The 17,524-nt window shown below is 41.3% G+C and overlaps 1 protein-coding gene across 5 annotated transcripts in view; it reads left to right on the forward strand.

The window, feature by feature from the left end:
• Positions 1 to 3,670: 3,670 nt before the first annotated feature.
• The window catches only part of CSE1L (chromosome segregation 1 like), a 45,448-nt gene continuing 31,594 nt past the window's right edge, over positions 3,671 to 17,524 (forward strand). The window contains exons 1-4 of one of the 5 annotated variants that reach the window (XM_070588483.1): positions 3,704 to 3,857; positions 6,044 to 6,281; positions 13,381 to 13,476; positions 16,560 to 16,702. In XM_070588483.1, the coding sequence (XP_070444584.1) occupies positions 13,386 to 13,476; positions 16,560 to 16,702 (234 nt within the window). In that variant the 5' untranslated portion in view covers positions 3,704 to 3,857; positions 6,044 to 6,281; positions 13,381 to 13,385. Of the gene's footprint in view, positions 3,858 to 4,057; positions 4,427 to 6,043; positions 6,282 to 12,578; positions 12,877 to 13,380; positions 13,477 to 16,559; positions 16,703 to 17,524 lie in introns of those variants that run through there. The other 4 variants (XM_070588487.1, XM_070588485.1, XM_070588486.1 and 1 more) reach the window with 4 other exon arrangements.

The raw sequence follows: 17,524 nt of genomic DNA on the forward strand, positions 1-17,524 counted from the left end.
GGAGAGCGAGGACACGCAAGCCTTTCCAAGCCCCTCACCTGCATGCTGCTTCTTGTGGCTGCAAAGGGCGAGGGGAGAGGGCCCCACTGGAGCTATGTCCACAGACATGACAATCTTGGCACAGCTTGAGGACTTCCTGCAGAAACTGGCAGAGAGGCTAGATCGAAACAAGATGCCAGTTGGCCTCCTTCGTGATTAGCTCTTGGAAAACTGTTAAGTCATCAGGGTTGTTCTCACCAGGACTGGAAGACATTTGTCCAGGAAAGCAGATTAGTACAATTAAAGATGATTATAAGGTGAAAAGCTTGTACTTTTACTGCAATGGTAAAAATACATCTTTTCCACCAGTGTCCTAATAACTTATAGCTTTCTCGATGGACTTCACCTATTTATATAGAGCATTTCATTCAACATTCAACAAACATTTATTGAGCAGGTACTGTGTGCTAGGTGCCAGGGGTATAGCTATAAATAAGGTCCTTGTTCTAATAGCATCCTTAGGTGGGTGGGGAGAGAAACAATTAACAAAGAGACAATTAATTGCAGAGAGTGATAAATGCTATGAAGAAAGTAGAATGATATAATGCAGGTAGAGCTGCCAGATAAAATACAGGACACCTGATTCAATGTGAATTCCAGATAACCAATGTATCATTTTTTAGTATAAGTGTGTCCCATGCAATATTCATACTAAAAAATTATGCATTGATTTTCTGAAATTCACATTGAACTGGGTGTCCTGTATTTCATTTGCTAAATCTGGCAACCCTACACGTCACCTTACTGGATGTGGGAGTGGGCAATTTCAGATAGGGTGGAAGGCCTCTTTGAAGAGGTGACACTTGAGCTGGAATCTGAATGTACAGAGGGGGCCAGTCATTCAGGGATCTCGAAAAGGATTCTATGCAGAGGGAAGAGCAAGTACAAATGCTCTGAGGTGGGAGTAAGCTTGGAGCTTGGAAGAACAGAAAGGAAGGTGGGGTGGCTGAGCTGAGTGAGGGTGGAGAGGAGGAAGGTGATGAGGTCAGACAGGTTGGTTGGGGCCAGATCTTGTAGAGTTTGTGGACTACGATGAGATGCCGAGTAATTTTACCAAAAACGAACATCCATAAGCCTTTCACTACAACACAGCAACTTTTTCTATTTTACCCATAGGAATTGCTTTTACATATTTGTAGTCAGGGTGCTGTCAAAGATAAAGCCCCACACTGTTAAACAGTGAAAACATTTTATTCAGTTACTATTGGCAATAGGGGAAAGAGCTGAGATCCCTTCGGATTTGTGCAGAGGTGACTGGGCGTTTTAAAGGGAGGATGAGGGAGTGGAGAGAGTGGGGGCTCAAGTAAAAACTTACAAAGGGTTGGTCAGTGTAAATGTGACTAGGCCAGCTGTGTCTGCTAGCTGGCAGTTATCAGGTCGGCTTCCAGCCCCCCACAGAAACTGGCAGACAGAGGCCCTACCTTCCTGATGTTTACATTTCAAAGGAATGGCTTTCAGGTCCTTGAGAAAGACACTCCTGAATTGTAGGAGATACATATATATCTCAAAGGGACAGAGGAAGGATTCAAAATTGTAAGCCCTTTTTAGTAAATCCTCTAAGAAAGGGAGGTTGGGGCCTATCCTCAGATGTTGGCCAGAATAAACAGTAAATTCTCCCAGCAGCATTGAACTTTCTCAGGCATTCACTGGGAGTGGGGAGAGGATGGACACTGGGGTCATCCTAGGGACACGGCCTTATGCTGCTAGAAGCCATGTTCAAATTTGGTCATCTATTAGCACAGAGGTTTGGACAGAGTTGTTATGTGCTGACAGTTCTGCAGTTCTCATTGCTATGTAATTCTCTGTTCTTATAATATTTGTTTTATTGAATGATGACCAAATAGTGTGCCTTTCAGTCCCAGGAGTAGCAAGCTAGCAATTCTAAGGGACAGGTCTGAGTGGAAACAGCTGGGCCTGTTGAAGGAGGAGGAGGAAGTGGCTGAAATGAGGGTTGGGATTTCCATAAGTCACCATTGGTTTCTCTCTTTTCCCACATTCAATGTATCATAAGATCCTATGGGCTAAAATATATACTGAAGCTGTCCACTTCTCCCCATATGCACTGTTACTCACTCTGCTCCAGGCCATCACATCTCTCTCTTGGATGCATCCAACAGCCTCCTCACTGGTCTCCCTTCTTCAAGCTCTCCCCCCATCCAGTCCATTCTCCACACAGCAACCCATAGGCTTGTTTTTTGTCTCAGGAAGAGTCGCACTGAGCTAACATCTGTTGCCAATCTTCCTCTTTTTTTTTGTATGTGAACCACTGCCACAGCACGGCCGCTGACAGACGAGTGGTGTAGGTCCACGCCCAGGAACTGAACCTGGGCAGCCTAAGCAGAGTGTACCGAACTTAACCACTAGGCCACCAGGGCTGGCCTCTGTGGGCTTTTAAAAATATAAATTTGGTGTTCATCCTGTAATGGATGCGTGTAACACAAAGTCCAAACATGGGCTTATGAGGCCTGTGTCATCTGGCCCCTCTCCAATTCATTAGGCCTCAGCCTAGCTCATTCCTGCCTCTAAGCCTTTGCTATTGGCATCCCCTCCTCCTGGAATGTTCTCCAGGCTGATCTTCTCCATTTTTTTTTAATTTAATTATTTTATTTAAGTCTTATTGGCTTATAACATTGTGTACGTTTCAAGTATATATCACTATATTTCAGTTTCTGTAAAGACAGCATGGTGTTCACCACCAACAGCCTAGTTTTAATCCATCACCATACATATGTGCCCCTTCACCCCTTTTGCCTTCTCCCCACCCCATTCTCCTCTGGTAACCACCAATCTCTTCTCTTTGTCCATATGTTTGTTTATCTTCCACACGTGAGTGAAATCATGCAGTGTTTGTCCTTGTCTGGCTTATTTCACTTAACATCATACCCTCCAGGTCCATCCATGTTGTCCCAAATGGCACGATTTTGTCGTTTTTTATGGCTGAACAGTGTCCCATTGTGTACGTATATACACCACATTTTCTTTATCCATTCATCCCTTGATGGGCATTTGGGTTGCTTCCACATCTTGGCTATTGTGAATAATGATCTAATGAACGTAGGGCTGCACAAGTCTCTTTGAATTGTTGATTTCAAATTCTTTGAAGAAATACCCAGTAGCGGGATAGCTGGATCATACGGTATTTCTATTTTTAATTTTTTGAAACAGGCTGATCTTCACACAGCTGTCTCCTTGTTGAAATTCAGGTCAGTTGTCACTTGTTCAGAGGCCTTCTCTCACCATCTCATTCACCTTCGGAGTCACTGCCGGCCATATCATCCTTTTTTAAAATTTTCTTCTCATAGCACTTATCAAGGTCCGAAATTCTTATATGTTTATGCCCTTTCTCCTTCTAAAACATGAGCTCCTTGAGGAACAGGAAGTTCTCTTCTGTCTGAGACGCTATGGACATGACTTTGGGCAGCTCGTTCGACAGTCCCTAAGACCTACTACGTGCCTGACATTAAGCCCTGGCACCAAAGTAGGTGGCAATCCAGCGGCCACTCGCTGGATCGCTGCTGTCTCAGGAAAATGGGAATTGTGATGCCCGTTAGAGCGGTCAGAGCCAAAGGGCATTGTCGCTTGTGACGTCAGCGCAAACACAGAGCGGGGCCGCGATTGGTCGTTCGAGCTCGGTGGGGCCCGAGCGCTCCCGGCCCCGCCCCCTGCCTCGGCCCCGCTCACGCATGCGCCCGGCCGCAGCCTCGCCGCCGCGCCATTTTGCCGGGGTTTGAATGTGAGGCGGAGCGGCGGCGGGAGTGGGTAGTGCCGGCTACAGTCTGTGGCTGCGATTCCCTTCTCCGTCCCCGTATCCCCACGAGGTAAGGCGCGGGGCGTGCACGCCCTGCCGCGGTGGCCTCTTGGGGTCCAGCTGGGGGAGGGATGTGGCGCTCCCGGCGCTTCCGAGCGCTGGGAAGCAAGGAGCGTAAGGAGCGCGCCTCTGGGCGGGAGCGGGACGTGGGCCCATGCCTCGGGCGGCGCCCCCGGGCAGGGGCTTGGCTTCGCCGACGGCTTTCGCCTCACCTCACGGCGCCGCAGGTCCAGGCCCAGCCCGGCGGCCCCGGGCCTGTGAGGGGCGAGGGCAGCCGAGGCGCGGCCTAACGCGAGGCCGCCCGAGTGCCCGCCCCTTCCCCTCCAGCGCCGCGCTGATTGGCCGCCCCGCCGTCGTGCTGCTCGGGAAGGCCGCCTCTCATTGGTCGCGTCCGCGCGTCCGTTCAGGGCGCTCCCGGCCGCCCGCAACGTGAGCGGAGTGCGGCGGCGAGGCCTGTCCGGCCGTGGGGCTGGGGATGCTGGCCGCCGCCCGGACCGCCTCATTCCCAGGCTCGCTTTCTAATTAGGGCGGAGCGGAGCGGAGCGTCGCCGCCCTGTGCTTCAGCCGCCCTGCTGCACGGTGGGCATCGCGGTCTCACTTTGCCGAGTTGTTAGGGAGGGCCGAATTCTAGTCCGTGCCCCTGGGGTCCGTGCACCTGCCCGGTAGTGGGAAGCGCTGTGGTGCGGTAGGTCGGAGCGTGGGCTCTGGAGTGAGAACGCCTGGGCCTCTCCCCGATTTGGCCTCTCCCCAGGAGTGTAACTTAGGGCTAGTCACATCTCTCCGAGCCTCCGTTCCTTATCTGCAAAATGGGCTGAAAATAGCATCTCCGTCGTAAAGCGGCTGTGAGGAGCCACTGAGTCGTTACCGTGGCTTAACGACTGAGTTAAGTCCCACCTGAGCTGACCCTTGTGCTCCTCCCCACCCGTCTCTTCTCCTCCTCAGCCCCTGTAGCCTTGCTGACCTGACCTTCCTTTTTCTCAAGTGTTCCAAGCTCATGCCTACCGTAAAGCGTTTGGACCTGCCTTTCGTTTGCTTGGAAATTACCAGCGTCAGATCCTTGCGAGACTGGCTCCCTGTCCTTCAAGTTTCACTGCTGTGGGGCCTTTTTGACCACCTCTCTAAAGACCTCTTTCCTTAAACTCATCATGTCACCCTTACAGTATTGTTTACTTCATTCCATTTATCCTTATCTAGAAGTACTTCCAGTTTACTTGTTTATTATCTTTCTCAACTGCTAGGATGTAAGCTTTGAGAGCGGGGACCTTGACTGTCTTATTTACTGCCACATCCAGGTGGCCAGTGCTTGCCACGTGGTAGGTGCACAAGTATTATTTCTTAGAAGCACAGAAAGGGGCTTTTTACTCTTGGATCCCACTGGTGCTCTTTTCTTTCTTCCATTGGGCTCCCATAGTTGAATTTTTTGCCCCTTTTTCTGTGTGTGTCTTCATTTTTTTGCATAATCCCTAGGACTCTTATCTACCCTATTGTCTTCCCTCTTAAGATCCTTTACCTTTCACTTCTTTCCGTCAGCTTAAGGGAATTCTTTCTTTCCTTCTGGTTACTTTGATTTCAGCTATTTAAGGGCTGGGACAGAGGGAAACCCTTTCCTTTACAGGATTGGACGGGTTTGAGAGCAGTGCTCTACCTTTGGAATTAATTTGTTCCTTTATTCATTTAATAACTTTATTGAGTATCTACTTAATCTTTGAGAATAGAGTGAAGAAACAAAAATGGACAAGGTCTCTTGGGAAGCTTATATTCTGATGGGGGAAAGAAACAATACAGATAGATGAATTAGATGATTTCAGATAGTGACAAGTGACAGAGTGATATGACAGATGAAGGCGGCTTCTCTGAGCAGGTAACATTTGAGCTGAGACCAGCCATGGAATGGTGAGGGGACAGAACATTCCAGCAGAAAGAATAGAAAGTACAAAGGCGGGAGGACAGGAACAAGCTTGGAATATTGTAATATTTGAGGAAAATCCAGCTTGCTAGAGTAGTGTATGAAGAAGGGAGAGGTATCCAGGGGCCAGGTTGCATAGGGCTTTGTAGACAACGGAAAGAGTTTGGATTTGATTCTAGGTGGTATGTTCCTGTGATTAGATAGCAGAGGATGGGTCAAGGTGTTGGGGTATGTTGTTAATGTGTGTGTCAGATAGTTTTCATTCATTGGATCTCTTTCCCTTTCCCCAGATGTAAGGCCTCATGAATGGTTCTCTAATGTGGAGGAGATATCTAAGGAAAAGGCACACATCTTGGATCAGCTTATGTCACAAATGTCTGTGAGATGCCTTGGAAAGCGAAGCTTTTATTCCAAAAGTCTTCATCTATAACTGAGGGCCTGTGGGAAGAGGCTAGACTTAGGTCCAGCCAGTCATTCAACAAGAACAACTTGGAATTTAGTTAAGTCTATCATAATTGATTTATTATGGTACATGTTTTTATTTTTGCATATTGGTAGGGATTTCCAGAGATAGCCCTATGGAGAAAGTTAAGTATCACCCCTCATTTAAAGGCAGAAGAATGAATTTTCTATTTCTAGTTTGAGTATTTTAAAATCAATAATACCTTTTACATTTATATATTGCTAATGTTTAAAAGTGTCGAGGTACCATCACTTGTGGCCAAATAAGATAACTTAATTAGACTTTGATCTTGCTGATATGCTGTGAATACTTGTAGAGTATGCTCTACAATTACCTGATTTGTCATACTTTCCCAAACCAGGGCTAACCTTACAATTTGGTTTTATAGATAGTATCATAAGGAGATATAAAAAAGGTTTGTTGACACATATTTAGTCCCTTAACTAACATTAAAGTTCTAGGTTCTATGTAGTATTTTAACTTTCATGGATTATGGCATGCATTTTATTTTATTTTTTTTATTAAGATTATGATAGATTACAACCTTGTGAGATTTCAGTTGTACATTATTGTTAGTCATGTGGGTACACTACTTCACCCTTTGTGCCCTCCCCCCACCCCCCATTTTCCCTGGTAACCACTGATCAGTTCTCCTTGTTTATATGTTAACTTCCACCTATAAGTGGAGTCATATAGAGTTCGTCTTTCTCTGTCTGGCTTATTTTGCTTAACATAATACCCTCAAGGTCCATCCATGTTGATGCGAATGGAACAATTTGGTCCTTTTTTATGGCTGAGTAGTATTCCATTGTGTATATATACCATATCTTCTTTATCCAATCATCAGTTTCTGGGCATTTAGATTGGTTCCACGTCTTGGCTATTGTAAATAATGCTGCAATGAACATAGGGGTGCATGGGACTCTTGGGATTGCTGATTTCAGGTTCTTAGGATAGATACCCAGTAGTGGGATGGCATGCATTTTTATTAACACACACACTCACTTTTTTTTTAACTTAAAATTAGTCCTACACTGGCACCTCAACTTTGTTGTTTTAGAGTCATTCTATCACGTGGTCTTAGAATCAGTTGTCTCTACCTCTTCCTGTTTGTCACAGTCAATTGACCAGAATAAATGTGAAGAATGATAGTGCTTCTGATGGAAAAATCAATCAAGGGGATGTAGCTTTTGAAAATAATACAACAAATACATAGTAGGTGCTCATCACTATTTATAAGGCTCTAGGGAGATTACAGTGAACAAAACACAAAGTCCCTACTTTCATGAAGCTTACGGTCTAGTGGAGGGAGAATCATAATAAACAAGAAAGCAAATTAATATGCTTGGTAAAATTTCCTGGAAAACTAGAGTAAGGGGATGGAGAGTGGCTGAGGTGCGTGCTCTTTTAGATAGGGTGGTCTAGGCAGGCATCTCTGAAAAGAGACCTGAATAAAGTGAGCAGTGAGCCATGTGGCTCTCCAGGGACAGAGCTGTCCAGGCAGATGGGACAGTATGTGCAAAACCCTGAAACAAAAGTATAAGCACTGGTGTATATGAATAGTAATACAAGGCACATTTCAAATTCACTTCTTCCTTGAAGCACTTTTGAATGAAGAGAAATTAATTATGGCAGGTAACTTGGTCATTTGTTTATCTGACACATGTAACAGTTCCTACTTTATGTTGGGGATGCTAATAACTGATTCTTAAAGAGTAGTCTTCAGACTAGGAGCTCCTGTTTTAGCTAGTTAACGGACATACTGACTCATCCATTAGTTCATGCAACAAATGCTTACCAAATGTCTGCTATGTGTCGGGCAATGTTGAAGGTCCTGTGCATGCAGAGACAGGCAAGACATGCAAAGTCCCTGCCCTTGGGAGCTTACAAATAAGAGATAAATAAATCAAGGGTATTTCAGATGAGGAGTAATGCTGTTAACAGTAGAACAGGGATGAGGTAAATAATAGTCACAGAAGGCCCTTTTGAGGAGCTGTCAGTAGGCTGATAGCTGAATGATGCCTGATATCAAATTAGAAGGAAGAGCATTATTACAGGCAAGGAGAACTGTCTTGGCTGGTTTGAGGAGCGGAAAGGCCTTTGTGGCTGGAAAATAGAGCCAAGAAGAAGGTAGGAGATGAGGATGATAGGTGCCAGATTGCTTGGGACTCTTTGCATGGTAAGGAGATTAGATGTTTAATACAAATAATGCTGCGTACAGTGCTATAGGAACATAATTGTAAAAGTTAGTAAAATGCAGATTTATTGAGGAGTATGTTAAAAAGCTCAACAAAATAGATCCACTTAATCTCTGTAATCCCCCCAACATACACACACATAGTTTCTAACATGCTGCGTTGCATAGATCCCAAAAGGTGGAATAAATTTGTGTGTGGCAAAGAAAGACCAGTTTTTTTAGCTCATATACACTGATGTAAATGATTTTGCTTGGCAAGAGCAAATTTTCATGATTTCATAACAGATTCAGCAGTTCATCACAGAAAAAAAGAATGGGAAATGAATTGATTAAATCACCACTTTCCAAGACGTATTCCGTAATAAATTGGTTCTGTGGCCAAGTAATGGGGGAACTCTGGATTAAACAACGTTAAACTCAGATTTACTCTTTGACTTCCTGAACCCTTTAAAGTGAATCTCCAAAGGGGGAATATAATGTATAACATTCTCTAACCTTTTGGTAGTAAAAACCAGAAAGGGTAGCCTCTCAGTAAATATGTGTGTGGTCAAGTGGGACTTGATATTCATGCCCATACAGTGGTTTGCCCTGTGTCAAAGGAAGTGAATAGAGAGGTGGTGGAATTTACTAAATCAGGCAGAATGTTGGCTTCCCTTGTGATAAAAACATTTTTAATTAAGGGAGATGACTGTAATAAGGAGAATACAAGATCATTTCAATCAGATTGTTCTCTTTTTTGTGGTTTCTGGCTGTGGAGGAGTACTCTGCACGAGCACAGCATTAGATAGCACAGCCCTATTTTCCCCCAGTTTTTGTTTTTTTTTTTTTAGTGTCAAGCTAAAGGGCGATGGCTCTTGTGTTGTTTGGATCAGTCTTGCTCAAAATCTCAGTCGTCATTGACTTCTCCTCTCCCTAGTTCCCATCTGGCTGCCCTCTTTGCACATCATCCTTTCTATTGCTGTTCCCAGTCCTTCCACTCTAGTTCAGTCCTCTGTCGTCGTTATTTCCATCTGAGAGACGGCCTTCCGTAGTAAGGAGAGGGTAGCCCTATAGACTGTAGAATCAGACTGATTTGAATCTGATCTTTATTAACTGTGTGTGACTTGGGGCAAGTTAGTTAATGTCTGAGTCTCCTTCCTAGTATGTTTGTTATGTGAAATGATAGGAAGCGTGTAAGACATCTAGTCTTATGCCTGGTTTACAGATGTGACCCTTCCCTCATTTAAAAAAAGTGTCCTAACAGATCTCTTGTTCTCTTCCTCACCTCCGTTCTGCAAACTATTACCAGCCCAAAGTTCCTATACTCCACTTTCATTAAGTTTTTACCCATTTCAGAAAACCTTTAGCAGCTTCCTGTTGTACGTTAAATCATGAAACTCTTCAGCAAAGTATCGAGGAACCTATATGATCTGATCTCAGCCTCCAAGGCCACTGTTCCCCAAAAGAGTTAATGCACTCTTCCTGTGTCTGTTACTTTGCTCACACTATTTCCTTTATGAGGTGAGTCCTTATTCTACTTTTCCTATCCGATTCTATATATCTTTCCAGTTCAGCTCAATACTCACAGCCTCTGGAAAATCTTGGACCGCCTCAAACCCCTGTCACTCTCTTCTTGACCTCCTAGTAGTTAAGTTGCAGTCTGCGTGATTCATTTGGCTCTTCTACTCCTGGGGACAAATGGGTTTCAGAATTCAGAATTTCTTTTTGGATGCACATACTGTGGATTATGCCACATCTCCAAGGGAGCTTGGGGCAGTACCCTTCAATCAAACACATTAGTATTTCTTTAGTGAAACAAATTTACATACTAAGTGAGATAAATCAAGACTATATTTATAGCCTCAGGCAGCTCAGGCCAGGTTTTGCTACCACATGAGTTTGCCACAAGCTTGTTTTAAAAAAAACACAGCTTATAGATTTTTGGATTTCAGAATTGTAGGAAAAGGGTTTTATAGATCTGTAGTTGGCGTTTCAGTTCTGTCTTGTCTTCCAACTAGTATGTAAGCTCCTTTGAGAGCCTGAACTTGTTTTTTCATAGGCGTTTAAAAAATATAATAAAATTATAACTTTGTGATTGTAAGTGTAATACATATAGGTGGTTGTAAATGTAGTACGTATAGGTGCTTGTAGGATATTAGAAAAATTTACAAGAATGTGAGGAGAATAAAAATCTGTATCCATCACATAGACATTACCACTATTTACATTTTGGAGTTTTTTCTATACATTTGAGTGTATGTATAGTTTTGCATAATTTCAGTTATGGTATGCTTGACCTTTTTTCCACTTAGCTTTATTACATTTTACAAAAAATTATTATGTACTTAATATTTTTCTTTTTTGTCATAGAAGCCCCAGATTAATTTGGTGCATGGTTGCCCTAAAAGGGGCACATTTCCCTAGGTTCCCTAGGAGCTATGTGTGGCTTCGTCCCTAAAAGCTGGCTAATGGGATGTAAGAATTGTTTTTTTAAAAAAAATAGCTTTATTGGGGTATAACTTACTATGAATTCATTCATTTTAAGTGTACTGTTTGGTGAATGTTCGTAAATTTATACAGTTGTGCATCCCTCCCCACAGTCTAATTTTAGAACACTTCCATCACCCCAAGAAGTTCTCTCGTTTAGCGCTTAATTTTATCTACTGACTAACAGCTTGGAGACCATAAAGTCCCATTTATAACATTCTCTGCTTTTTGGTCCATTGGTAATGATGCATGCATGCACACACACTTGTAATCTGTGTATATGAGCTATTTCTTTTGTGTGTGTATTTCTTAGCCTTATGTTGTCAATTGGATATACATAAGCCACTTATTTAGTTTATAATTTGTAATATATTAGATGTGAATATTTTTGGTCAGTTACAGCATACTCTTGATTTATAGTTTTTTTTTAAGCTTTAAACATTTAATAAAGTTGCTTTTTTATTGAAGTATAATTGTCATATAACATTATTATTAGTTTCAGGTGTACAGTACATCAGTTTGATAGATGTATATATTGCAAAGTGATTACAAGTCTAGTTAACGTCCATCACCACACATAATTGCAAGTTTTTTTTCTGGTGATCAGGACTTTTAAGATTTTCAGCAACTTTCAAATATACAATACACTGTTATTATTAACTGTAGTCATCATGTTCTATATTACATTCCCATGTCTTATTTATTTTGTACCATTTGACCACCTTTGCTCATTTTGCCCTCTCCCCACCTCAGGCAACCACCAATCTGTTCTCTGTATCTATGTGTTTGGTTTTTTGTTTTTTTAAGATTCCACCTATAAGTGAGATCGTATGGTATTTGTCTTTTTTTTTTGAGGAAGATTAGCCCTGAGCTAACATCTGCCACCAATCCTCCTCTTTTTGCTGAGGAAGACAGGCCCTGAGCTAACATCTGTGCCCATCTTCCTCTGCTTTATATGTGGGACGCCTGGCACAGCATAGCTTGATGAGTGGTATGTAGGTCCACACCCAGGATCTGAACCGGTGAACCCCGAGCCCCTGAAGCGAAATCTGCAAACTTAACTGCTGCGCCACCAGGCTGGCCCCTTGGCTGTTGTTAATAATGCAGTGAACGTGGGGGTGTAGATATCTTTTCGTGTTAGTGTTTTCATTTCCTTCAGATAAATACCCAGAAGTTGAACTTCTTGATCATGTGGTAGATCTATTTTTGATTTTTTGAGGAACCTTCATACTGTTTTTCCATCGTGGCTGCACTAATTTACATTTCCACCAACAGTGCACGAGGTTCCCTTTTCTCCACGTCCTTGCCAACACTTGTTATTTCTTGTCTTTTTGATGATAGCTGTCTTAACAGGTATGAGGTGATATCTCATTGTGGTTTTGATTTGCATTTCCCTGATGATTAGTGATGTTGAGTACCTTTTCATGTACCTGTTGGCCATCTGTGTGTCTTCTTTGGAAAACTTTCTATTCACATCCTCTGCCCATTTTTTAATCAGATTGGTTTTTTTCCTGAGTTGTAGGAGTTCTTTATATATTTTGGATATTAACCTCTTATCAGATATGATTTACAAATATTTTCTCCCATTTGGTAGGTTGCTTTTTTCATTTTATTGATAGTTTCCTTTGCTGTGCAGAAGCTTTTTAGTTTGATGTAGTCCCACTTATTTTTGCTTTAGTTGGCTTTCCTTTTTTTTGAGGAAAATTAGCCCTGAGCTGGCATTCTACTGCCAATCCTCCTCCTTTTTGCTGAGGAAGGCTGGCCCTGAGCTAACATCCGTGCCCATCTTCCTCTGCTTTATATGTGGGACGCGTACGACAGCATGGCTTGACAAGCGGTGCCATGTCTGCACCCGGGATCCGAACCGGCGAACCCCGGGCTGCCGAAGTGGAATGTGCGCACTTAACTGCTGCACCCCTGGGCCGACCCCTAGTTGGCTTTGCTTTTGTTGCAGAAAAGCAGCTGTCATCGTTTGAACACCAGAATTATCTCCCCAGGTGCAAATTCTCAGCATGTAGTTTGTCTTCAATACTTGTGATTACACATTGTACACAAAGGAATTTATTCTAGTTTCTTTGAACTTAGAACTGTTTATGAGATCCTTACTTTCTTCTTAAAATTTTGATTTCTCATGATGGGACTTTTAAAAAAAAATCCTAGTGAGTTATTTTTTTAACCCTTTGCCCTTTTTCATAGCATTAAATCAGATAAACTTTATGGTAACTTTGATCACTTCTTCAACTTTGTTTTTCTGTGCCTATCTTTTTGGTATTATGACATGTTTCTTTTTTATCTCAAAATTATCTCACCATTGTTTCAAAAAAGCCCATCTTATCTTCTGGAACCTTGTCTCAGCTAAGAGTTGGGCTTATAGCCCATACCTAAAACATAACAAATGGATGACTTTCAGAGAGGGGAAGACCGCACTATAAAAAGATTCATTTATGTAAATCACTGTGTCCTCATGTGACCAATTACCCAAATCTCATTTTTTGTTTTAGATTCTATGGCAATGGAGCTAAGCGATGCAAATTTGCAAACGCTAACAGAATATTTAAAGAAAACTCTTGATCCTGATCCTGCCATTAGACGTCCAGGTAAAGAGAATAAATATTGTTTTGTGGTTGATTTATTCTTTAAGGACAGGTGAGGGAAACCTTTGTGCAATCTGCCTGTTTGTAAATTAAAAAAAGAAAAAAGATTTACGCTTGGATTCTCAGGCTTCAGGATTCTATAGTCCTAAAGTGTGTGGTTGGCTGCTCACAGCTGGTATAACGTATGCTGGTGTGGTGTTTTTTTGGTTTTGTTTTGTTTTTTGAGTAAAGCAGCTTTTATTTGACGTCTTCTGATAAAAAGTACTAGTATGTTTAGAGTTCCTTGTCCCTCAGCCTTCTGAAAATCCCCACACCTGTCTGTTTTTGAGATACAATAATTAAGGCATAGAGATGAGAGTTAATTCCCTAAAAAGTGATGAAGTGAATGAAACCAAGTAATCAGACACTGTCTCTTAATTCCTGTGTTAGGTTTGATTTAATTAGTATATTTAAAGGCGTAGAGTTCCTCCCTTCCTCCCTCCCTCTGAATTTGACCACTTTCCCTGAGACACTTAGTATAAGCTTAGAATTGCAAGATTAGACACTCAAACGAGTCAAGTGTGAGGGTAAATGAGGGAAGCAGGTCAAGTGGGGACTGGTAATATCCTGTGATTGTATGCCTTGATTAAAGGGCAAATATTATTTGAAACCAGCTAACTTTGGGGGATTCAGACCAGTTTTGCAAGATCAAATTTCCAGCTTTGCTTGAAAAATAAGGATATTTATAAGGAATTATAAGGAATAATTAGACTTAAACTCACAAGAAGGTTGCTTTGAGGATGTTGATTACAATTTAGGAAGCAGACCTGGCGATCTCTATGGGCTTTTCTCCAAATTGTGGATATAGGCTGCTATGAAGTGTCTTCATTTTTAAGTGATAGCAGCTACCTTCAAAACTTTTGAAGCATGTGTGCAAACCCAACAGACTGCTTCTGTGTCTTTGTGGGTAGTCAGTTGATAGTCCTCAATGTAAGGCATGTTAACCGGAAATGCTCTTGATCTGTTTCTTCAGAACTTACTAATGTGCATGCCCATGAAGAGCGGTTTGGGAAGGGCCCAAAGAAGACACAAATGAATGCATGTGTGTTATATTCATATGTTATAAATAATAAATAGAGTTGTAAACATGTTAATGCATACATTCTGTTCTAGGAAAGCCTTTGTAATTTCTGAGAGGGAAAATTGATTTCCCCATTAGTGCTTAAAGAAGAATTGTGTTCTTGGGTAAAGGGAAATTAATTAATGGCTCTAATCTTCTTAGACTTTCCCAGAAAGCCTTTGCCAACACTATTAAAAATTATTTTTAATAATTATGCTTTTGTAAGGTGAAGGTGCTATTGTTTTATGAATCCAGGACAGAATGTAGGAATAAATTGATGTTTCTGGGAAGAGCTAATGAACATAGCATTTCTCGAGGATTGGTACTAGACTGACTCAGTATCTTTATCAAATGACCTGGAGGTGGAAATATGTAGTGGATCCTAGTTTACAGATCCACTCTGCTCCCATGGCTGTTGAGCTATGACAGTGGTATGGATGAACTAGAAGACATTTTGAGGCTTCTTGAGTGTGTAGAAACGTCAGTATGAATATTCTGTGAGCAAGTTGAAGGAAATTAACACAGAAAGGAATAATTAAACTCACAAGAAAATTGCTTTCAGAATATTGATTTCAATTTAGGAAAGAGATCTGGCAATATATATGGGCTGTTCTCCAACTTGTAGATATAGTGTGTTGCCTTGTACAAAATGCAGACCACTAAGAGGAAATACCGAAGCTTTCTAGACTCATACAAAACCATTGTGTGTACCTTCCCGAAAACTTTTTTTTTTTTAAGATTTTATTTTTCCTTTTTCTCCCCAAAGCCCCCCGGTACATAATTGTATATTTTTAGTTGTGGGTTCTTCTAGTTGTGGCATGTGGGACGCCACCCCAGCATGGCTTCATGAGCGGTGCCATGTCCACACCCAGGATCCGAACCAGCAAAACTCTGGGCCACCAAAGCAGAGTGCACGAATTTAACCACTCAGCCACGGGGCCAGCCCCCTAAAAACGTTTTTCAGTTCAGTATTCCTCATCTTTCAAGAAAGACATGGTAGACACAAAGCAGGGAGGTTTTGAGGATGGAAGTTAAAGTCTTGAGATTCATTCAGAAAGAAGAAAGGTGTTAAGTCATATTATTATTTTGTAGAAAATAATAGATGTTAGTGGCAGACCTGTTCAATAAATATTGGAACCTTGGAATGGATGTTGCCTTGTGGAGCTTAAGATAGGAATAATTAAAAGAAATGCTGTAAACTTTCACCATGTGATCAGTAAATCTAGGAGATTTATTATCCCTCAGTGTAGTATGAGTTGAAAATATGTGGGTAAAGTCTTTGTAAAAATTTATTGCTGGTATTAGAAATGTTTACTTTGAGAAGAAAATTGAGGGCTAATATGGTAGAGTAAGAACTGGACTAAAACTTTTTCAGTGACGACTATTCTAGCTGTACAATCTTGGACAAGTTACTTAACCTCAGTGGCCTTATGTTTAAAAGGAGGATACTACTACCTAACTCTCTGGGTAGTAGTGACAGCTTAATGAAATAATCTATGTGAGTAAAGCACCAGATCCATATGGTTAATAATAATATATATTAGCATGAGTTAACTCATTTAGTCTTCATCACAGGACTATAAAAGAAATATTACTACCATTACTAATAGTGCTTTAATAATCCATCTGGAACAGGACAGGGTAAAAGACTTTTGCCCTACAGTCACTTAATATCTGAGAAACAGATTCTCCGTCAGGTGGGTAATCATCCTATCAGACCACTTTGTAGGTTTGTGAGAATCAAGTGAGTTAATGGAAGGTAAAGTGATTTGAAAACCAAAGTATGTAATTAATGTAATGTCATATATAGTTGATTTAATAGATAAGAAAAATGAGGCCCAGGAGACCCATAATAGCTTGCCTAAGGGGAAATATTCTGATCTTTCAGTTTTTTGATGCTTCAGTCAGGGATATATATAGTTCACATATGCATAAAGTGGAAAGATTTGGTTATAATAACAAATCTAATACGGAAATTCTTTTACAGCTGAGAAGTTTCTTGAATCTGTAGAAGGAAATCAGAATTACCCACTGTTGCTTTTAACATTACTGGAGAAGTCCCAGGATAATGTTATCAAAGTGTGTGCCTCGGTAACGTTCAAGAACTATATTAAAAGAAACTGGAGAATTGTAAGTATTTTGTGCATACATAGTTTAATACCCTCTGTGTTTATAAGATTTATATATGAAGTGCTCCTGAAAGATTTAGACGCAGATTAAAGGTGAAATTAAACAGGCTCCTCTTCAACAAAATATTAGCAAGTCAAATCCGAAAAAGTTTTTAAAAAATTATATACCATGACGAAGTGGGATTTATTCTAGTTATGCAAGGCTGGTTTAACATTTGGAAATTAATTGATATGATCTCTCACATCAGTAGACTAAAAAGAGAAAAATCACACGATCCTATCAGTAGATGCAGAAAAGCATTTGACAAAGTCCAACACCCATTCATGATAAAAACTCTCAGTAAACTGGGAATAGAGGGGGACTTTCTCAACTTGATAAAGACTATCTACAAAAAACCTACGACTAATGGTGAGAAACTTGAAGCTTTCCCGCTAAGATCAAGTACAAAGTAAGGACGTCCTCTCTCACCTCTCCTTTTCAACATTGTGCTGGAAATCCTTGCTAATGCAGTAAGAAAAGGAAATAAAAGGTATACTGATGGGGAAGCAAGGCATAAAATCGTCTTTGTTCACAGATGACATGATTATTTAGAAAATGTGAAAGAATTGACAGAAATTAAACAGAACACTTTTACAAAGTTCCTGTTGTTTCGTTTGAATTCATAATATGAATAATTCATATTATGATGTATAAATTCATATTCATATTAGCAGCCCAGAGCAGCTTGATAACCCAGGTCACTAGAGAGTGAGACTTAGTTTTAATCTCCATTATGGTTGAAATTTAACTCTAGCTCACTGTCTGCTGAAGAGACCATTGTGT

Source organism: Equus przewalskii, chromosome 21, assembly GCF_037783145.1.
Source record: "Equus przewalskii isolate Varuska chromosome 21, EquPr2, whole genome shotgun sequence".
Classification (NCBI taxonomy): Eukaryota; Metazoa; Chordata; class Mammalia; order Perissodactyla; family Equidae; genus Equus; species Equus przewalskii.